Genomic DNA, 22,650 nt, shown 5'->3' with positions numbered 1-22,650 from the left:
ATGGCCCTCAGGGTCCCCTTTTGCAAGTGCACCCACTGTGGGGCAAAACTGCCTCTCTCAGACGGGCACTCTTTCTGCCTGTTTTGCCTTGGTGAAGGGCACATTGTTGAGGCTTGTCCTCATTGTAAAGGCTTCCCTAAGCAAGCGAGAAGAAACAAGTCAGAGCGGCTAAAAGCCGCACTTTGAAAAAGGCTGCTGGAATCAGTAGAGGAGCCAAAACATATGGCAAACCTGCCAGCCTCACCCTCACAAAACCCACCTGCTGCGCAGGAGCCTGCTCCAGCATTGGGGTCATCATCCGCTCAGCACCATACTCTGCCACGTACCTAAGATCCCCTTCCCACTCTGGGTAGATCTTTGGTGCTTACACTGGCAAAAAGACTAATCAAAAGGCCGAAAGTCTCTAAGCTGGCTATGTCTTCTTCCCACTCTAAGAAGAAAAAGACTTGTAAAGAATTGTGTGATTCTTCTCGGGATCGAGCGCCTGGACCCTTGAGTCTTTCCAACTCTGCATGAGCACTTAGAGACTGGGATCAGTCCATACATGAAGTGTTGGCCAGCACTCCAACTCGAGATGAAGAGCTGACCGTATCATTCTTTTCGGTACAGACTTCATGGGATCGACAGCAACCACCAATACCAGCTGCATCTTCCACTGTTCTACTGACTCCTACCGCTTGCATGCAGTTGCCTGTACCAACAGCCTTGCTCACTGCTCTGCCTATGTTATTTTCACTCATTCCAACGGTGAAGCCTAGGCAGGAAGGAGAACCTATCCTGATAACATCTGCATTGGAAGTGAGATCCGGGACCCACCTCCGATGGAACCGATCCTTCGAACACCCCGTCATTATGGGCTGGACTGTCAGGGGTGTTTCGGAGTGCAGGGAGTGGGATAGCAGTTCAGATTCTGAAGGAGAACCATCAGACATGGGGGAGGTGTTTTCCCGGGCTGGTCCAGATATGAGTAGGCCTGCTTCTCAAGTTACAAATGTACAGATGGCTGAGCTTGAGGGTCCTTCCTCAACCCCCCCCCCCACGGTGAGAGGCAGCGAACAGGAGGTTGACCTAATAGATGCCAGGCGCAGATGCAGAGCAAAGAGAGAGAAGGCAGGGGTGGAACTTAGACGGTCTACCTGATTGGCCTTATGTGAGAAGGTGTGCTTAGAGGCCTCACGAGAAGAGAGGGACCTCCCCCCCTTAAGTTAGGCTAGTGAGACCATCTCCCTCTTCAAACAGCGGGCAACTCTCGTAAATTCCATTTGGATCACCTGAAGGAGACAGAGAGTTTCTCTGAGAATTTGCATCTGTATGACCCTGTGAAGTAATGGATTAAAAGCTGTAGACTGAAGTCTCTTGTCTGTGTATGTTTGGGCATTGAAGTGAAGTGGGGGCTAAGGGAATCGTGACATGGATGATCAGCACCAAAGGTTTGCTGGAGTCAGTGTGGTCACTCTCCTCCACTACAAGAGGTCATGCCCCTCATTTTACAAGCGAAGCTGATATTGGGAGTTGTCCAGATCGCCATTCTCTGAATCGGACAGGCGTTCAGCATGGGACGTGCAGTACAGGAGACCCCGATTGGTTGATTACCGCAATGTGTCACATGGCCAGTATTGCCCTCGCCATCCTGATGCTCCCTATTGGCAAGAAAGTCAGTATCACCGACACCCATCGGCTATGGTTCCAAGACTTCCAGGCCAACTGGTGGCCCTTTCCCCTGGCACCATTTGTACTGCCCTTTCAACTGTCAGCTCAGCAAGATCAACCAAGTTTACCACCTATTCAGCATCCACAGGTGATCCAAGAACAAGCTGTTGTGCCAAAGTTGTTGCAACCACAAACTTTACAATTACAGGCTGTTTTGTCAGCTACCTAGCTTCCATCAGCACTCTCATTTGGTGCATATCTCGGTACCGAGGGCTCACAGTCACTCCCCAGTGAGCCATGGCAGAAGCACTTCCCATGTAGAGTTCCTTCGGGAGAGTCTCCCTTGACAGGGTTACCAGTCATCCCAATTGTCTTATCCTCTCTCTATCTCTTTGCCAGATGCGTTCATTGGCTCCAATGAAGCCATATTGCCGTTGGACGATTTAGGTCAATTCTCTAACCAAATCCTCAGAATGGTACAGGCTTGGAGCCTAGAGGCTCAGGAGGTGGCTTCTGTGGTGCAAGACCCTGTCTTTGACACAGTACATGCAGAGTCATTTAGACCAATAGCTATTCCTCTATTACCTCCACTAGAGGAAACTATTAAGCAGTCTTGGAAAGCTCCCTCCACTGCGCCACCAACATCCAAGCACTTGGGGGGTATGTACCAACTGCAAGAAGCTAATAATGACTACCTTTTCAAGCACCCTGCCCTGAATGCGATGATCATCGAAGCTGTGCAGGGCAAGGCCTGCAAGGCACACTATTGTCCAGCTGACAAGTAGGTCTGATGCCTTGATTTGCTTGGAAGGAGATTATATTCCTCTGCAGTGATGGGCCTTAAAATCTCCAATTACCAGGCAGTGATGTCTGGATACCAGCATCTGTTATGTGATAATCCGGATGAGAAGAAGGAACTCAGTCGCCTCTTCCAATTGGAGGCTCTAAGCTTATCAAAGCAGCAGATAAATACATCGTGCCACCAAGTCGATTGCAATTCGAAGGTGCTGTTGGGATCCATAGCCTTACATCTCCATGCCTGATTGAGGTCATCCAGTCTCCCTCAGGAAACCAGGTACTGTATTGAGGACTTGCCCTTCGATGGGAAGGCTTGTTCAATATTAAGATTGACAATGCTCTCGATTCGGTGCAGAAGGCCCATACCATGGCATGTTATATGGGATTCATGTCTCAACAGCTTCCAAGACACCAATGCTGGTTCCAGTCATCAACTACTCAGTACTAACCTAGTCAGCCACCACTGCAACAGCAACAACAACGGTCACAGATAGGGCAGTCAGGAAAATTGTTCCCATCCTCTAAATTCCACAGTTCTTGCAGGAAACCTGACAGAAGGAGTAAGCGGTGCCTTTGACTTGCTCTCCACCACCTTTCCTCACCTAGTGACCCAGATGCCCATTTCTGGAACACGCCTGTCCACTTACCATCTGGCTTGGTGCAACATCACATCAGACTCCTGTGTCCTTGCCATAGTCTGGAGGGGCTAAACAGACCGGGTTCGATACCCTTCCTCCATTTGGTACTGTGTTGGTGACTGCTCCATCCCCAGCCCTTGATACTGAAGTTCAGATCCTGTCCGATGAACTCAACTTTGGGACGGTTTTTACTCAAGGTACTTCACAGTACCAAAAAAGGATGGAGAACTTTGGCTGATCATGGATCTTTGAAAACTGAACTGGTTCATATCGCCCCAAATGTCTCGCATGGTTTCTCTGGTGTCTATCCTACCTCTCTTCTCTCGAGGAGATTGGTTCACCTCTATTGACCTCAAGGACGCCTACTCCCACATTGCCATAGAGCAATTGCATCAGTGCTACATCTGCTTTGCCATTGTTACCGAAGCCTACCAGTTCTGGGTGCTACCTTTTGGTCTCGGCACCACCCCGAGGGTATTTGCCAAGTGCATGGCAGTGGTCTGCTCCCATCTGTGGCTGCAGGACATAGAGGTCTCTCTGTACATCGATGATTGGCTATTGGTGGCATCAACAGAAGGCCAACTTCTTCAGTCGATAGGGGTGACCTGCAATCTCCTTCAGGAGACTGGACATTATGTAAATGTGGAGAAGTCCCACCCTGTACCGATGCAGCAGAGGCAATTCATTGGGGCCTTGGACTTCCACCTGGGCTGCGCATTCCTACCCAACACCAAGATAAAGGGGCTGACTGCTCTGGCTCCGGAGCTGCAAATAAGGTGATTAATGCCTCTTTGCGAGAGGCAGTGGTCCTGGGCCACCTGAAAGAGGCGATGGTGAGGCCGCTTCTGAAGAAATCCTCTCTGGATCCACAAAACCTTAATTATTATAGTCCAGTTGCAAATGTTCCATTCCTGGGCAAGATCCTTGAGTGGGTGGTTGCCAAGCAGCTCCAGACATTGTTGGATGAGATGATTATCTGGATCCATTTCAGTCGGGGTTCAGGCCTGGTTTTGGCACAGAAACAGCCTTAGTCACCCTGTGTGATGACCTATGTCAGGAGAAAGACAGGGTGTGTGTGACTCTGTTGATTCTCCTTGATCTCTGAGTGGCTTTCGATACCATCGACCATGTTATCCTTCTGGGACAGCTCTCTGAGCTGGGAGTGGGAGGCAGCGTATTGCAGTGGTTTTGCTCCGACTTGGAGGGTCGGCTTCAGAAAGTGGTGCTTGGGGAACATTGCTCAGCCCTGTGGATTCTCCAGTATGGGGTTCCACAGGGGTCAATTTTGTCCCCCACGCTGTTCAACATCTACATGAAACCATCGACACCGTCTGCTTTTATTAGACATTATAGACTGGATGTTCGGGCTAGAGGTGACTGTACTTTTGGTCATGCTGTCCTTCTGTATTATAGTAGGACTGACCCACCTCCATTGTACATTAGTTTGCTACTTGTCCATATGTGTGATGCATAGAGACCATGAAGAAGAAAGACAGGTTGGTACATCTAACTGTAGTTCCTCGAGTGGTCATCTATGCATTCGCATAACCCACCCACCATCCCGTCTTTGGTGTCATTCTTGAGTTCGATGTTGGGTTCCGAAGGTATTCTTTTGTAAAAACTTTCTCTCGGTTATGAAGCCACAATGTCAGTCTCAAGGAACTTAGGAAATAAGCAGGAACCCTCTGGGAACATGCGCACTGGATGGTGGGGGAGGGGCTCCCACCAAAGCTTCTTCAGCTATAGAAGCTTCCCGAATTGAGGCTCCACATAGGCACAGAGCCCATATGTGTGAATGCATAGATGACCACTCAAAGAACTACAGTTACAAATAGCAACCTGTCTTTCTTCTCTACCCACCTCTGATGTAACTAGACTGAAATGAAGCAACACTTTTCTCTAGGCTTACTTCACTTCAGAGGCAGTTGGTCAGTGTGTGGGAAATAAATTGTTGATTTCAGTCAGGACATATCTGCCCAACTCATAGCACTATGAGTTAGAATAGTATGTATGAAAAACATCCAAAAACAAGCAAATCATTTAGCAAACAAGCTAAAATGAAAATAATGAAACAAGGGATATCGGGACAGTATAACTTGGTAACCAGATGTTAGGAATGGCATAAATAGGGGTCAGGTATTATATACAGATAGTGAGCAATGGGTCTGACTTGCATTGTCATTTTACTTTTCAGAAATCAAATGGGTTTCCATTTGTTAATAGTGATGCTTGCTTTGCCCTGGCCTATGCAGTTATTATGCTGAATACTGACCAACACAACCATAATGTTCGCAAGCAGAATGTACCTATGACTCTAGAGGTGAGATCTGACTTCTTCAGAGAGCTTGTTACCCTGCATGATTAGCGTTTTCTGTTGGCTCTAGCATTGCTGTCTGCTTTTCTACCTCTACCTCTCTTGCTTTTGTTTCTGTACTTTCTACCTGACCTGTAGTATTCTAAAACAAAGTAGTAGAATAGACCTCCAAAAGTATGTTGTTAACTACGTTTCATAATAAAATTCCTGGCAACATGTGGTAAAATTGTGATGCTTATTTTGAGGAGATCATTCAGAATGCAGTTCAAAGAAACATCACAATATCATGCTCTACTTTATTTCATTGCTTTTTGCAGGAATTTCGAAAAAACCTGAAAGGGGTAAATGGAGGCAAAGACTTTGAGCAGGACATGCTGGAGGACATGTACCATGCTATCAAGTAAGTGTTTTATGGTTTGCACTTGGAAGGAGGGCGTTAACAAGGAGACCTCTGACTGATAATACACTGATAATATACTCTTCAGCCCTTCTCCAGCACATTCTGAGCTGGTTGCAAAACAGCCACTCACAATTTATTAAGTCGTTGTTTTCGGATACTTATTATGATGTGCTGATGCAGAATGTAAGTAAGCAAACACGTAATGTTTCTGCAATCATCTCTGGTAGAAATGAAGAGATTGTGATGCCAGAGGAGCAGACGGGCCTTGTAAAGGAAAACTATGTATGGAGTGTGCTGCTGCATCGTGGGGCTACCGATGAAGGAATTTTTCTGCATGTTCCACCTGGAAGCTATGACTATGACATCTTCACCATGACCTGGGGCCCCACTGTTGCAGCCCTGTCTTATGTTTTTGACAAGAGCCTAGATGAAACAATAATCCAGAAGGCTATCTCTGGTTTTAGGTAACTTTTCTTTATATCATTCAACAGCATTGTATATGCAGACTATCTTTACTTTGACCAAAGCTTTTTTTTTGTCTGAGGAAGATTTACTGACACTGTCTAGAAAATGAAGCATACAGTGCTTAAGCCCAGTGAAAACATATTAATAGATAAACAAGACTAATAGATAAACAAGGAAAGTGGATTTCAGTGTAGTCCAGGGTTTTTAAGTGTGCCCCGACAAACAGAATTGTTTCTCCTAGATGTCATCCAGCTGTGTTATCACTGGTCAGTGCCAAAGTTAATCCATGATTAAATTCCATCATATCTTGGCCTTCTGAAATTTAACTGTCATCATTTTGGTACACATTTCGTTACTTGAATATTGTCAGCTAGATTTGAATGATCAGATCTGATGCAAAACACACACTCCCCCAATTGCAACACTGGAGAGCATCAGTCTGAGATGGGATTGGGAGGCCTTGTTACACATTGCCTTCTTCTTGGAGGGGCAATTTCAGAAGGAGGTGCTGGGAGATTCCTGTTTGATGCCATGGCTGTTGACCTGCAGTGTCCCTCAGGATTCCATCTTATCCCCCATGCTATTTAACATATACATGAAACTGCTGGGAGAGATTATCCGGAGTTTTGAGGTTTGGTGCCACCAGTATGCTGATGGCACCCAACTCTATCTCTCCATCCAAATCCAAGGAAGCTGTTCTAGTTCTAGATTGGTGTCTGATGTCAATAATGGACTGGATGAGGGCAAACTAATTGAAGCTTAATCCAGACAAGACAGAGGTGCTCCTTGTTAGTCAAAAGGCAGATTAGAGAATAGGGATTCAACCTTCCCTTGAAGACTCAGGCTCACACTTTGGTGTACTCCTGGACTTGACCAGGTTTTGGCGGTGGCCAGGAGTGTGTTTGAGCTGCTGAGGCTAGTCTGCTAGCTGCACATTCCTGATTTGGCCACAGTCACACATGCCTTAGTTACATCTTTTTGGGACTACTGTAATGTGTCGTATGTCAGACTGCCTTTGAAAACTGTGCAGAAACATCCAGAATGCTGTAGCCAGACTGTTGACCAGGCCCTGTTACAGGGAACAAGACTCCCTATATGGCTTGGGACCAGGCTACCTCAAAAGACTGCCTTCACCTATACGAACTTGCCTGGGTCTTAAGAACTTTGGGAGAGGCCCTTCTTTTGAAATTGCCACCTTCAGAGGCACGTTTGGTGGCAATGCGAGAGAGGGCCTTCTCACTGGCTGCTCCCAGGCTGTGGAACTCTGCAGAGGGAGGCTAGGTTGGCTCCCTCTCTGCTCTCCTTCTGCTAGCAGGCAAAGACATTTGTATCCAAGCAGGCCTTTGGCATGTCAGCTGGTATGTTGGGTTGGGTGCTGTTTTTATTTTGTTATTGCTGTATTTTTAATTGTGTTTTAATTGTTTATTATTGTTTTAATGATGTTTTCTTTATGATTGTAAACTGCTTTGAGTGCCATTTTAGAAAGGTGGGGTACAAATCAAATAAATAAATGAATTGTGAGGGACCTGAAGAACCTACAGAAAATTCACTGTGTAGTTCCTCTTACATTGTTACTGTTGGTCTTTCAGAAAATGTGCTATGATTTCTGCCCATTATGGCCTCAGTGATGTTTTTGACAACCTCATAATTTCCCTCTGCAAATTTACAGCCCTCAGCAGTGAGGTGAGTCTTCAAATCGAATGACATGGTGTGAGGCTGATTTCAAACTCTGATTTAAATGTAGCTATGGTTAGTGCTAATCAAGCACCTGTGTAACATTGCTTCATTATAGATGCTTAAAAGGGAGAGGGAGAGAATTTGAACAGAGAGATGGTGGAGAAAGGGAAAGCAAGAATATGGCCATATGGAACACTCTCTCTCCTTTTAACCATGGTTAGAAAATTGGAAATGTTACATCTGCACAAAGCTTCAAAGGGATGATTTACACATCGGTGAACATCACTTGATTACTCAACACTTGACTGCCCATTAAATATGTGAGCAGACACCAGTGAAAGGCTTTGTATTTGAAATTACATGAAATATATGTCTGTGATGTTTTATCTGCATGTCAGATCCAGCTTCTGCCAAATTGAGAAGGTAGAAGGTGAGCTAGAGGTGAAGGCTGATTTCTTATGGGGAACTGCATCAACTGCAGCAGAATCCCATTGCTGGTCAGACCAATTAGCAAGTCTTACCTTGAAGTTTTTATAGAAGTCAGGCACTACAATATGATCCACCTTGGACTGTTAGAGAGTTCCTTGCTTGTATGGCTGCTCTCCTTGCTTGGCTAGAGCTTGATGATGGTGCACAGACTGAAATCTCCGCTAGACATTTCTAAACTAAGGATCTTGAGTCCTGACAACTGCCATGGCTCTTTCATGCAGATGTCAACACTGGATCCTTAGTCATCAAGTGATGAAACATACATGTGTAGACTAGCTCTAGCTGGATACCAAGCATGTTTTGATGCATTCAGAAATGATTTAATACAGCATCAAGTGAGTTGTTGAAAGTCTTAGCTTTTAAGTTCTTTATTTACACGTCTGTACTGATTTTTCATTACACCATACCCAAAGGAGTTTACAATCAAAGCCAAACAACAAAAGAATAATCTTATAAAGATCAGCAACCAAACTATGCCCCAAACCAGCAATCAGATCAGTAAAAGACTGAGATATAAATTATTAATAATGGTGATGACACCATAGTGCACACGATGCGTTATAGCAGCCTTCCCCACCTGGTACCCTCTAGATGTTTTAGACTTCAATGCTCATTAGCCTCAGCCAGTATAGCCTATGGTCTGGATCCTGGGAGCTATAGTTCAAAACATCTGGAGGGCACCCTGGTGGGGAAGATTGCTTTAGAGTAACATAAGTGAAAGATAGGATCTGAATTCAAGATCCTGGTACAGATGTAACAGGGGAGGAATGAGAGGGGCAAGGGTAACAAGAGAGTAATATGGAGAGCAAGAATGAGTCCCAAGATAAACTCAAGGCTTTGAATATGTTTGATAGGGTGATTGGCAAGATTGTCATTGGATGTGGAAAACAATCAAAGTGAGGAATGCCTAGGAAGAAAGATGAAATAAGCAGTTGAAGTTGCAGTACTGGAAGAGGATAAGAGTTCTGGGATAGAGAGAGGAGTGTCAGCTGCATATAGTGGTACTGAAAGCCATGGGATTTGAGCAGGTTACCCAAGGACTATGAGCAGAGAGAGAATATCTGGGGACCCCAATATTCCTCAAAGGTCTGATGGAAAAAGAGATTCTTGCCTAATATATACAATATGTAATATGCATATTACATATGTATAATGTGCCTAATGAGCCACTCGGTAGAGAGAGAGAGTTTCACAATTGTAGTGCAAGTATTGAAAATATCCTGTTTCACACACCTGCATATATAATCTCATGCAGACTCTGCATGAGATTCTGGGACAATCTTCTGGGACAATCATACAGAGGGAGGAGGTTTATGAGGGTGGAGGCTCTCCTTAAGATACAATGGGCCTAGATCCTTTGGAGCTGTATAGGTGTAGACAATCTTTGAAATTGCCAAAGCATAGAGGAAGCTTGGCAGCAAGCTATCCTGGGCTTGGATAGGTGTGATGCCCTCATGCAGCCTTGTGACTGCATTCTCTTCAAGCTGAAGCTTCCAAATTGTTTTAAAGGAAGTTACATATACAACACATTGCAATAGACAATGTGTGAAATTGCCAGCACCATGGCATAGGCCTCCAGGATGGGCTATGGCAGCCTGTTGATGACTAACCCCAGACCTTCCATTGAATTGCTGTTTGCTCCCTAACAGGTTCATGTCTAGGTTTTTTGTTTTTTTAAATGAGAACTCACTGACTTTTTGTTTTCTTCTGCAGTCCATTGAGAATCTGCCCACAGTTTTTGGAAGCAATCCCAAAGCCCATATTGCAGCAAAGGCCGTGTTCCATTTGGCTCATCGCCATGGTGACATTTTGCGTGAGGGCTGGAAAAACATCATGGAGGCCATGCTACAGCTTTTCAGAGCAGAGCTGTTACCAAAAACTATGGTGGAGGTAAAGAAATTGACAGGAGGCGCTAGGCTAATTGAGTAGGAGTACGTCGCATATGCCATCCAAGGCGCTTAGCATGAACCATAGAAGTTGCTGGGTGGATGCTGCATGTTGAAAAAAAAAGATGATTGTGCATTCAAAATGTCAGGCAAGCCTGAAACATTTTAAGTCTGAAGGTTTTTGGGAGGATCCATCATTTTGTAACCTGGAGATTTCATGCTGCCAGCTTAAACATTTGCTTAAAGAATCTTAAACTATAATATCTGTAGCCAGAGACATACAATGAGATGGGGCCAAATGATACATGTGTCTCGGCCTGAAGAAAAAAGGACTCAGCTGTCACTGTTTTCAAGTATGATACTTTCTGAGAGCTGTGTTTACAAAAGAAAAAAATATTGAGGTATATATGAGGGAGTGAAGGTAGTATAAAGATCTATGACACATTACTAGCTTTGGGAAATAGGAAAGATGATAGAATAAAATGGAAACAATTAAACGGAGAGAATAAAGGATGGAAATATGCTTGCCATAGAGCTTAAAAACTATATTGTCAGTAATAGACTGATTTAGGGAGGGGCTATAGTTCAGTAGTAGAGCACATAATTTGCAGGCAGAAGGTCCTAAGTTCAATCTCCAGACAAAAACAAAGCCTTGGTAGCAGGTTGGGAAATACTTCTGTCATCTTGAAGAAGAGACCTGGAACAGTATATGGTACAGCACCAACATCAGCTGGAAGGTTGGGAGAGTGGTGCTGTAGGCTACAAATAAATCATCTCCCTCACAAGACCAGTCTGCTTGGGTGCCAGTTTTGAGTGATTGTACTTGGCGTTGGGCCAGTGACCATCCACTACCCATCAGTCTCCCTACCTGAGCTGTCTGATGTGGTTTCTGGTGTGGTGTTAGAAGGACCAGCTCTGGATATCATAGCTGCCATGACAATCATGGGGCTTTTTCAGTATGTCTCAAAAAGTAATCAGTCCAACAATATATCATCATCCCAACACGTTTTGCATGACATACTTTTGACCTGGTGTTCTTGAGTGAGACTAGGGGTCTGGATTTTTTGTGTATGATCATGTTATCATGGTCGTTGTGGTGTTCCTGCCTATTTCCCAGTGAGAATACCTCTTCTATAAGGCCTTTCCCAAGGCAAGTAACACCTTCTACCATACACGCTCAGTAGCGTTGCCACCAGGACCTTTACCTCAGGTCCAACACACTTAATCCTCGAGCTGTGAGGACACATTGGCCTTTTGCTCTGACCTTTGTAATTCTTCTTAGTACAGTTACCCAGTGAGAGAGCCAGTGTAGTGTAGTGGTGAGAGTGATGGACTGGGAGCCGGGAGATCTGGGTTCTAGTCCCCACTCGGCCATGGAAGCTCACTGGGTGACTCTGGGCCAGTCACAGACTCTCAGCCCAACCTACCTCACAGGGTTGTTGTTGTGAGGATAAAATGGAGAGGAAGATAATGTAAGCCGCCTTGGGTTCCTTGCAAGAGGAAAAAAGGTGGAATATAAATGCAATAAATAAAAATTTAAAAATACCCCTACGTAGTCACGAGCTGTAGGCATAGGATTTTATAAAACAAAGAAGTATTTATTATTATTTACAGACTTATGATGTTGAACAGTAAATAACAGCTTTAATCTTATCCGCACAAATCCTAATCACCCTCTATCTTATCACAATCTGTCTCTTCACACTCTCCACAAACCCTATCCCCTTTTCTATCTCTAACCCTCTCTTGTCAAAAGCCCTATCTTTTAAAAACCCTATCTGCCCTACACAAGCACAGCTCCCTGCTTATATATCACACCCCCTTCACCCGCTTCACTCACTCAGCCAATCATGTCACACATGCAAATATGCCATGCTTCCTGTCACTCATCCCATTCTTACTCTAGATATAGTCACTATAAAACACTGAGTCATAACAGGAATCCACATATATAACCACAAATTCATAGTATATGTACATGTAATGTCACAGTCACCATTTCTTGATGTAGTTTAGATTGATGGTAGCCATTCCCCTCTGCATGGGTGGTGGATCAATTAGCGTGGTCCACTCCCAGAGACTTAAGGAAGCTGATGGATTATTGAATGCTCTTGGGGAATTGACGTGGTTGGTGCTTTTGTCAAACTCCAGGTTTTGCTTATGGAATGGTGAGATTGAAAGGGCTATCAACACAATAGCTCCCAATTATTCTCTCTGGCACTGGCAGTCCTGAGTTGTGAACCTGTTGATTCTTCTTGATCTTTCAGCAACTTTTGATAGAAACTGATACCTTGATATTTTGATAACCTGCTGGACTGGCTTTGTGGATTGGGTATAGGAGGCATGGTGATATGGTGGTTCTGCTCCTGCCTGTAGGGTCAGTTCCAGAAGATAGATTTGGGGTGGTTCTGCTTGGCCCTTGTGGCACTTGTGCTGCAGGGTCCCCAAGATTCCATCCTGTCCCACATGCTTTTTAACATGTGTATGAAGCCACCGGTGAGGTCATCAGAGGATTTGGAATGAACTGTCATCAATATGCTGGTAATACCCAGCTCTGTTTCATCTTGTCATCTAAGTTGGGTGAAGCTCTGCAGATGCTGAACTGGTCTCTGGACTCAGTAGTGGGCTGAATGAGAACCAGTAAACTGAAGCTGAATCTTGAAAAGATGGGGCCCTGTGGATAGGTGGTTCTTCTTTCCCATAATTGGGTGTGCAGCTCCTTGAAAGAGCAGGTACATAGCTTGGGAGTACTCCTTGATCCAGCATTGACACTTGAGGTCCATGTGGCCTCAATGGGTTGGAGTACCTTTTACCAACTTTGGCTGGTTGCCAGCTATGACTGTTCCAGGAGAGGGATCATCTGGCCATGGTTGGTCATGCTCTGGTAACCTCCTGACTGGATTACATGGAAGCTTTTAACTAGTGCAGAATGTGGCTGCCTAAATGTTAACAGTTGTGTTCATGTTGGGATCATATTACACAGATTCTGAAAGAGCTGCATTGGTTGCCTATTTGCTTGAAGGCCCAATTCAAGATGCTGGTTTTGACCTTTAAAGCCTTAAACAGCTTGGGACACACATACTTGAAGGAGCATCTCTCCCTATATCAGCCTGTCCATGTTTTAAGATCTGCTGGGGAAGCTCTTCTTACAATGTCTATTACATGTCAACAAAGCAGAGAGCCTTGTGGAGATGTCACGGACTTGGTTATCCTTTCAGTGCTAGGTGAAAACTTTCTTGTTTGCCCAAGCATTTTAATTTGTCAGTCTGACCAGTATTTTATTGCCTTTTTAAAAAAGTTTTATGATTGTGTTTTTATGTTTGTAATATTGTATAGTATATGACCATTTTGGTCTTCTTGGTATACCGCCCTGGTATCTATTTGATGAAGGGTGGTTTAAGATATAGTAAAATATGTTAAAATTATGAATATATTAATTTGATTTACAGGTTGAAGATTTTGTAGATCCCAATGGCAAAATCTCTCTTCAGCGTGAGGAGACACCTTCGAACCGGTGAGTAGTCTAGCTAGTGTGGCAGACTAGAAGGCAAATATGTTCTATTGTTGCTAGATAAAAGCCTATTGGATGACAGACAATACAAATGGAACTGCAACAACATGTTTCAGTGGGGAGTGCTCCTGTTCAGTGTGCCAGTTAGCCATGCCCTTTTGCAGGATATTCCATTCCCCATCCTCCAGTTTTCGATTTTTTTCCAATAGTCAGTCAGTACTCTGTAACCACTGTACATGCTCAGTCCACCTTGAACTTTTTGGGTGTCCCCTCTTTTTTTCTAAAGATTTTTATAATTTTGCAAGTCTTGGGGTTCCCCAAAGCTCCCACTTGTGAGTGAATTAGTGCTATTTTGGTCACTTAAGGATTGGCACTCTGAGAATTCATTTTCAGTTAGCACGTTTAATACTTTCTCATCCCTCAATATGTGCTTTGTTTTGTAGTGGTGAGTCTACGGTGCTAAGTTTTGTTAGCTGGCTGACACTGAGTGGCACAGAACAATCTGGAATGAGAGGGCCATCTACAGAGAACCAGGAGGCAAAGAGAATGGCCCTGGAGTGTATAAAGGTAATTTAGGGCCAGCAAGGTAGGAGGACATATATACTAAAAAGTGGAGAGTGGGGTCTGTATGCTTTTCAGAGATGTACTACAACTCTTCTCAGAGAACATGATGTGAAATTGGAGCTTAGTGTGAAATTCCTGTCCACAGGAAATGTTTATATTGTGTAACTTTATCTTAGATATTTGCTTCTTTCCAAAGAAGCATTTATTTAATGATTTGTGCACTGTTTCAGGCTGTGGGTCGTTTCGATGCCCTGCACTGCCTGAATTGCGGCGAGGGCTTCACATTGCTAGGTATTGGTGTAATTTGGTTTGCAGGGTAGGTCAGGTTTCACAGGGAAGCCAGATGGGAATTAATCAACACCATGGAAAACTCTGAGTGGTGTTCAGGCTAGAAGCCAGACAGGGCTGTCTGTATGTTGCTCCAGCAAGGAACAGATCAAGACAGAGCCTGAAATAAGAGTTGAGATTCCTTTAGGCTGGTTGGCTTCCTCCTCCACACTGACTGAAGCTTTGTCTCTTAAAGGAACCTGGCCCGTTTTAGCAGCCTCAAATTGCTTCTGATGTGGGAGTGGCTGTGGCATGCTAGTGTCCTTGTGGCCAGAGTCCTCAGAGTCTGAAGACAGGAAAGCAACCTCTTCTAGATGCAGGGGAGCCATCCCCCACAATCTTTCTGGGTCCTAGGGATGTGGAAGCCTTGTGATGCCTTTCCAGGAGCAAATCCTCACCCTGAACCATTAACTCAGGGGCCTTTTCTTCAGCAGGCAAGGGATTGGGTTCCTGTGAGGATGAGAGTTCAGTGTCCTGATCCTTGTCAATTTGTTATGGGCTGTATTCTGCTCTCCCTCCAAGAAGTGCGAAGCTGTGTTTTACCTTGAACATTTGTGTGAGCGTTAGGCTGGGAGAGAGTAGCTCACTCAAGGATAACCAGTGAACTCCATAGCTGAGCTACATTTCCATACCCAACCCTGGTTTTTGAACTGACCTTCGGGCCAAAAGTCTGGAGTAAAATATTTTAAATAAATAATAGAAACCCTCTCACTGCTATATAGCAGTAGCAAAATGTTAGTATTCATAGACGCTTGCCTTAGGAGAAGCCATTAAGAGGACTAGGGGGCTGATATTTCCCCCCATTGACAATTGGTGCTGTGACTCTGGTTCTCACATCGATACTCCTCAAGCCTCTCAGCATCCTTAGGAGAGGCTTTTACATTTATGCTCTCCATAGCAAAGAAGTCATTCTGCCATTAGAAATACAATATAGTCAACTCTTAGGTCCCCTTTGTCAGTGAGCTGTATGTATTTTCCTCATCTTTCTGACCCAGTTGAGTCACTATTCAGATTCATGGCAGACAGGAAAACACAAGCAGGGTGATTTCCTCAGGGAAAATGCTGTTTTAACACTAGATTTGATAGTTCCCCATCAGATTGGGGGAGGAGGTGAATTTAGTCATTGGCAAATGATCAAAGGGATGGCAACAGACTCAAAATGGGGAGTGGGGAGATCCAGACACTGGATATTAGATGTGTGTTTCCCCCCCCCCCATTTCAAAATGGATCCATATGAGGATCCCTAGAGGCCTTCCAGCCCTGGAGCATCGCCATAAGCCATGATGCCTTAATACTGAACTGGGGTAATGTTGGATAGTAGCAAGCAATGTTTAAAAAAAATGAGTGAAGTCCTGTTTATTTTATTAAGCTCTGTTTATTCTATTTGTATATATAAGTTTGGTTCATCTCAACTTGAGTATGCTTTCAAGGGACTACATTTCTTAATTTCTAGAAAAAAAAAGGCGTGAGGAATTCAAACCTAGAAGTAATTCCCCCTAATAACTGATGTGGGGGTACACATTGGTAGGCAATACATGCTGGACCTGCTCAAGGCCATTTGTGTACTTTGTATGTTCCAGGAGAATGCCCTGACATGGTTAGGCCTTGTTTTTCTTCTAATGTACATTCCTTTTAACTATCTTTTTACAGCAATGTGATCCAGAGAAGTTGATCACCGAAAGCAAGTTTCTGCAACTGGAATCCCTGCAGGAACTAATGAAGGTGAGGGATGAATAAGCCTTCCAGGCAGGTTGGAGCTACAGTCAGGGCCAGAAATATTGGAACAAGGATAACTGTTTTGGCAGTTGGCCTTCATACACCACCACATTGAAGTTGAAAGGAAACACACCCAGATGGGAGCGAAGTCAGGACTTTCAGCTGTAATTCAAGGGGTTTGACAAAAGTGGGGCACTAACCATTCAGGAAGTACAGCTAGTGGCATACAACCCCCCCCCCCCATCGTTGGTGGCTCATAAGTAATGGAACAAACCAACATCATTTCAAACTTGAGGATCGCCTTTAATACCTGGATGAAAATCCTTTGCAGTCAATGGCTGCCTGAAGTCTGGAACCCATGGACACGACCAAATGTTGAGTTTCCTCCCTCGAGATGCTTTGCCAGGCCTTTACTGCAGCCGCCTTCAGCTGCTGCTTGTTTGTGGGTATTTCTGCCTTCAGTCTTGTCTTCAGTAAGTGGAAAGCATGCTCTATTGGGTTGAAATCAGGTGACTGACTTGGCCATTGAAGAACATCCCACTTCTTTGCCTTGAGAAACTCTTGGGTAGCTTTTGCTATATGTTTGGGGTCATTATCCATCTGCAATATGAAGTGGCGTCCTATCAGTTTGGCAGCATTCGGCTGAATCTGAGCAGAAAGTATAGCCCTATACACTTCATAATTCATCCTGCTGCTTTTATCAGCAATCAGGTCATCAATAAACACCAGTGACCCAGTTCCATTGGCAGCCATACATGCCCATGCCATAACACTGCCTCCACCATGTTTGACAGATGATGTGGTATGCTTTGGATCATGAGCTGTTCCTTCTCCATACTTTTCTCTTCCCATGATTCTGGTACAAATTAATCTTGGTTTCATCAGTCCAAAGAACCTTATGCCGGAACTTGGCAGGCTTTTTTAGGTGTTTGCTGGCAAAGGCTAATCTGGCCTTTCTGTTCTGGAGTGTTACCAGTGGTTTGCACCTTGTTGTGAATCCTCTGTATTTATATTCATAAAGCTGTCTCTTGACTGTACATGTTGACAATGACATGCCTACCTCCGCAAGAGCATTCTTGACCTGGCTAGATGTTGTGAAAGGGTTCCTCTTCACCATGAGCAGAATTCTGTGGTCATCCACTTTAGTTGTCTTCCATGGTCTTCCAGGCCTTTTGCTGTTGCTGAGCTTGCCAGTTAATTCCGTCTTTTTCAGGATGTTCCAAACTGTTGTGTTGGCCACTCCCACTGTTTTTGCGATCTCTCTGATGGGTTTATTTTGTTTCCTCAGCCTAATGATGGCCTCCTTCACTTGCATGGACACCTCTTTGGACCTCATGTTGGGAGTTCCAGTGAACAGCTTCCAAATGCAAATGTAACCCTCAGAACTACCTCCAGGCCTTTTATCTGCTTGATTGGTCATGGGGTACCCATGAAACAGGCCACACCTGGCCATGCAGCTGCTTGTCAGCCATTCGTTCCATTACTTATGAGCCACCAATGATGGGTGTGTGTGTATGCCACTGGCTGTCCTTCCTGAATGGTTAGTGCCCCACTTTCGTCAAGCCCCTTGAATTACAGCTGAAAGTCTTGACTTCACTCCCATCTGGGTGTGTTTTCTTTCAACTTCAATGTGGTGGTATACAGAGGCCAACTGCCAAAACAGTTATCCTTGTTCCAATATTTCTGGCCCTGACTGTATATGGACGATATGCTCGAGTGAACAGGGATTCATCATGCCCCAGACTCTAGGGAAGTATGGCGTGCTGAGTTGGCATGCATCTTCCACAAGATACTTGGCTAGATTTGTTCCTGGGTTGGGGATTTCCACATGAGAACAACGAGCCATAGGCTTAAACAGTTGCAGGGTTCTAAGAACAAGGTTGTTATATTTCCCCCTTCTCTAGGTTGTTTACAGTGCAACTCCAAACAATAGGATTTCACTCCACTGCTTGATAGGCAAAATAAGAAAAGATTACTGCTATTTTTGGAGCTCCACCTTCTCCTGCAGTCTCCCAGTTCCCTGCCTCCACAGCAAGCAGACTTATTTATTTATTTATTTATCCCCCCCATCCCCCCCCCCCCCGGACTTTGAGCTATCAACTTGAGCTTCTTCTAGTATACTTTTCAAGGCAGAATGAAGGACAAGCAAGAGCTCCAAGGTGCTTTTGACTCTCCTCACAGACCAGGAGTTCTTCAGAGCCATTTGGACTACCTTCAGCTATCATTTCATGTTCCCTCAGAGATATGCAATTACTATGCCAGGTTTTGTGTCAGTTACCCAAATTGGAGGTTCCTGAGGAAAGGTGAGAGTATTTCTATTTCTGATTGTTTGGATAGATAACCTAGAAAGGCCTAATGTGTATTGGATTAAATAGTCTTATTTAATCAAAGGACTTTAAGACAACCCCAAACAGACAAGTTGCAGTCTTAGCAACTGACATTACCTTCAATAAGTTGCAGATTATTTCTAAAACTGGACCTTTTAGAGTAGATTCTCCTCTATTGTGGTGGTAGGATTAACAAGCACAAGTAATAGCTTCTGTATCTAAATAGATAAAGATATGCTTACTAGTCAGGAGACTCCACCCCCAGTGCAGGTGATGGTTCACTCTGTATGAGAGGCTGCAGTCTGTGGGCTTTACAGGTTTGTAAAGACTTCATTGATTTTGCCTTTGCACCCTCATTGACTTTGCATTCCTTTATAAAAACAGTACAGGATAGATGCTTTCTCTTCAGCAGAAGCTGCTTTTGGCTGCAAGCCATTTTAGATTTATTCTTTGGTCCTTTATTCTCTTCTTCCCTGGGCTTTGATAATTTTAGCCCTCTCCAAAGTCATGGGTTTGTACTGCTTTTGTGTATTCTAATTATTTGGAATAGCACTATAGATAACCTAGAAAATGACTAACTGGGCCCTTACCTGTGAGTTGTCCTTTTTTAGGGTTATCTATAGTTCTGCTCCAATCTGCCCACCTGGATCAAAGAATATTAGTTTATGTACAGAAGAGAGAGTTTGAGATCAATGGAGAAAAGAAGGGATGTAGTTTCATGTTGTGATTTGTTTCATGTTGTGAGCTTGGTCTTTGGAGACATTTTGTGAATATCCCCCTCTCCCTTTTTTCCTATTACATTTGGTAGGTGTTTCAAGTCCAATTCTTAATTCTCTTCATTGGACCTTTCTGACATTTTTCCAGTTCTACTATTGAAAGTTTCTCTTTGAGTATCTGTTGCTTTAGACGTTCTGAGCTGGGTGACTGCTGTACGGGGTGGAGCTCCAAGGAAGTGTTAATCTTTGCTATTTTTGATACAAGTTTGTCTGTCATGCTGAACAGTGAAGCAAAACCCAGTTGTTTGGAATGGCATCATAAATAGCACTAAGATGGGCAATTCATTGATTATTTAAATTCTCTAGGCAGATTACATGAGATCACAGATTACATAGATTATAGATAAGGACTCAGTTGGCTGTTCTCCGTTAGGTCTGTAGAAGTTGTTTTGGTTTTTGGATCCCTGGTGAAATGAAACATTCAGAACCGGAACTGGTGGTTCTGCTACTCCACAGCAGCAGTGCACTCAAAGATGTACAAGCTTCCATGACTTTTCATCTTTTCATGCCTATTGCTCACAACTGCCCAGGAGACATGCAGACATATTGTGGGGAATACCCATTCCATATCAGACTCTAAACTTTTTACCAGCTCAGGCTATTATGCCAGCTGCAGACTCATCTGGAAAGGGCAGATCTTTCATGAGCTTTTTTATGCTCTGGTGACATCCAGGCTGGACTAATGTAATTAGGGATGTATGAAAGTCACTTACCTTTCCGTGGATTATGTTGATGGTGGGGGGGGAAGCGTTCCGTCCCTCCCCCCGGAATCCTCGACGGGGGGGGGAGGCGATCCGTTCCTCCCCCCCGGAATCCTCCACGGCCGGCTGTTCTCCGCGGCAGCTCCGCGGAGCAGCCGGCCAGGGCCAGGCCAGAGCCGTCCGCAGCCGGATTTCTTGCCATGGAGGGCTCTGGGTAAAAAAAACAACAACCACGTATGCAAATGGCGGCGGCTATGGCCGCCGCCATTTGCGTTCCTTATTTTTGGCCGTCTTAATCTATGTAAATATTTACGTAGACTATGATGGCGAAAATAAAGGGGAACGCAAATAGCGTAGCGGGCGCTATATGCGTCCCTTTTTGATTCACCGTTTTAGCCTACGTAAATATGTAGGCTAAAACGGTGAATCAAAAAGGGACGCAAATAGCGCCCGCTATGCTATTTGCATTCCCCTTTATTTTCGCCGCCATAGTCTATGTAAATATTTACGTAGACTAAGATGGCCAAAAATAAGGAATGCAAATGGCGGCAGCCATAGCTGCCATTTGTGTACGAGGGTTTTTTTTGTTTTTTGTTTTTACCCAGCCATGATAGGCTATGTAAATCTTTACGTAGCCTATCACGTCTTGTAAAAAAACACAAAAAAACGACAAGACTGGAAATGGTGGCGGTGGCAGCCAGTCGGAAGACCAGCCGCCGGAGCCGCCACCGCCACCGCCCAGAAGATCCGCCCCGGGGGGGGATCCACAGGGGGGTGGGGGGGAGGCAGGCCGTTCCGCCACGGAGTTCGGGGGGCCGAATGCACTGGCATTCGGCCTCACTGAGATCCGTGGCGGAATTCTCTGACATCCCTAACTGTAATGTGCTCTACATTGCACTGCCTTTAAAGATGGTTCGAAAATTTCAGCAGATGGTGAATATGGCCAGCTGGATATTAGTGGAAACTGGGTGGTCAGCTCATGTGACACTAATACTGTTCCAAAAGTATTGGTTGGCAGTGCATTACTGAGCTGAATTTGAACTGCTAGTTTTTACCTTTAAAGCCTTAAATAGCTTACTTGAAGGACTACCTTCATCTGTACCAGCCCACCTACACTGTGAAATCATCAACAGAGCCCCTTCTCATTTGCTTTTCTCCAAGGGCGGTTAAACTGGCAAGTACAAGGAAGAGGGCATTTTTGGTATTAGCCCACACCTCTGGAATAAGCTTCTGTGGGGGTTCATGAGGCACCTTATTTGCAGGTCTTGAGGAAAGCTCTGAAAACCCACCTGTTTTTGCTGGCCTTTTAACAAAATTTGAGCTGCTGATTTTATTCATAATCACTTTTTTTATTTAACTTTATTGTTTTATCTTGTACACCACCTTGAGAGGGTTTTACCCTTAAAGGTGGCCTAAAAATAACAAAATAAATGAATGTATCTGTGGATGTTCTCTGACACCTTCAGGCTCTCATCTCTGTGACTCCTGATGAGGAAAGCTATGATGAGGAAGATTGTGCTTTCTGTTTGGAGATGCTTCTGAGGATTGTTCTGGAGAACAGGTGAGCCATATAGATACATCATCATAGGCGTTTCAACTCATGAACCGTGAATGTGGAATCTTCTGTTCTTTGTGGACTATCTCCATGAATTGTTTAATGTTGTGTCCTTGACCTTTTAGGCAGTTAGTGGGAAGAGAACAGGATGACACATAGGCCAGGTTCAGACGCTCACAATGGGAAAAGAAGCCACTGTGGCGTTTTCCCCCGTTCCACGTGTACCGCTCGTATGCCTGCTATTTGCCTAATTACGTGCAACATGGCGTGGGTTATCGTGTAATCGGAACCCCAGCGAGGTGTGCGGTGGGTGTAGCTTCTACACCACCCCACAACCCCTACAACTAGCCATGGGTTGTGGATGATTTAGAAACTACCCCTGCCACACACCTTGCCATGTTCGGACAACATGATAACCTGTGCCATGTCATTGTTAATTAGACAAACGGCGGGCACACAAGTGGCTTATGTGGAGCAGGGGGTGGGGAGCCATGGGGCTTCTTTTCCCATTGTGATTGTCCGGACCTGGCCATAGACTGGATCTTACCGTGGCTTATTTAAGCTACATTGGGTCGTGGTACATGCCAGGTGACTTGAATATTCAAACCACAGCCACGACTTGTTGTGTCATCCAAACCTGGAGCGGGTAAGTTGTTGGCTTGGTTAACAAACCACCCACAACCCAAAAAGAGCCCATGGGTTCTTGGTAGTTTGTTAACCATGGCAACAACCCATCCTCACCGAGTTCAGATGACACAACAAGCTGTGGTTGTGGCTTGAATATTCAAAATGGCCACCAGCATGTGTCGCAGCTCACCATGGCTTCAATAAGCCATGGTTGGGCTACTTGATCATG

The 22,650-nt window shown here is 44.6% G+C and overlaps 1 protein-coding gene across 13 annotated transcripts in view; it reads left to right on the top strand.

Annotated features, from left to right (window-relative positions):
• The window catches only part of GBF1 (golgi brefeldin A resistant guanine nucleotide exchange factor 1), a 265,435-nt gene that overhangs the window by 193,196 nt on the left and 49,589 nt on the right, over positions 1–22,650 (top strand). For 12 of the 13 annotated variants that reach the window (XR_014788747.1, XR_014788745.1, XM_084841340.1 and 9 more), the window contains 9 exons: positions 5,281–5,406; positions 5,718–5,800; positions 6,028–6,264; positions 7,855–7,948; positions 10,145–10,321; positions 13,767–13,831; positions 14,272–14,395; positions 16,370–16,441; positions 21,706–21,800. Coding sequence is in view for 11 of the 13 variants with exons in the window: in XM_084841340.1 (XP_084697466.1) it covers positions 5,281–5,406; positions 5,718–5,800; positions 6,028–6,264; positions 7,855–7,948; positions 10,145–10,321; positions 13,767–13,831; positions 14,272–14,395; positions 16,370–16,441; positions 21,706–21,800 (1,073 nt within the window). In the remaining 2 variants the exon portion in view is untranslated. The remainder of the gene's footprint in view (positions 1–5,280; positions 5,407–5,717; positions 5,801–6,027; positions 6,265–7,854; positions 7,949–10,144; positions 10,322–13,766; positions 13,832–14,271; positions 14,396–16,369; positions 16,442–21,705; positions 21,801–22,650) is intronic. The other variant, XM_084841342.1, reaches the window with a different exon arrangement.

This window comes from Heloderma suspectum, chromosome 3, assembly GCF_057233095.1.
Source record: "Heloderma suspectum isolate Gila_16-S chromosome 3, 16-S_ref, whole genome shotgun sequence".
In the NCBI taxonomy this organism is placed as follows: Eukaryota; Metazoa; Chordata; class Lepidosauria; order Squamata; family Helodermatidae; genus Heloderma; species Heloderma suspectum.
This window is presented reverse-complemented; position numbering and strand designations above follow the sequence as displayed.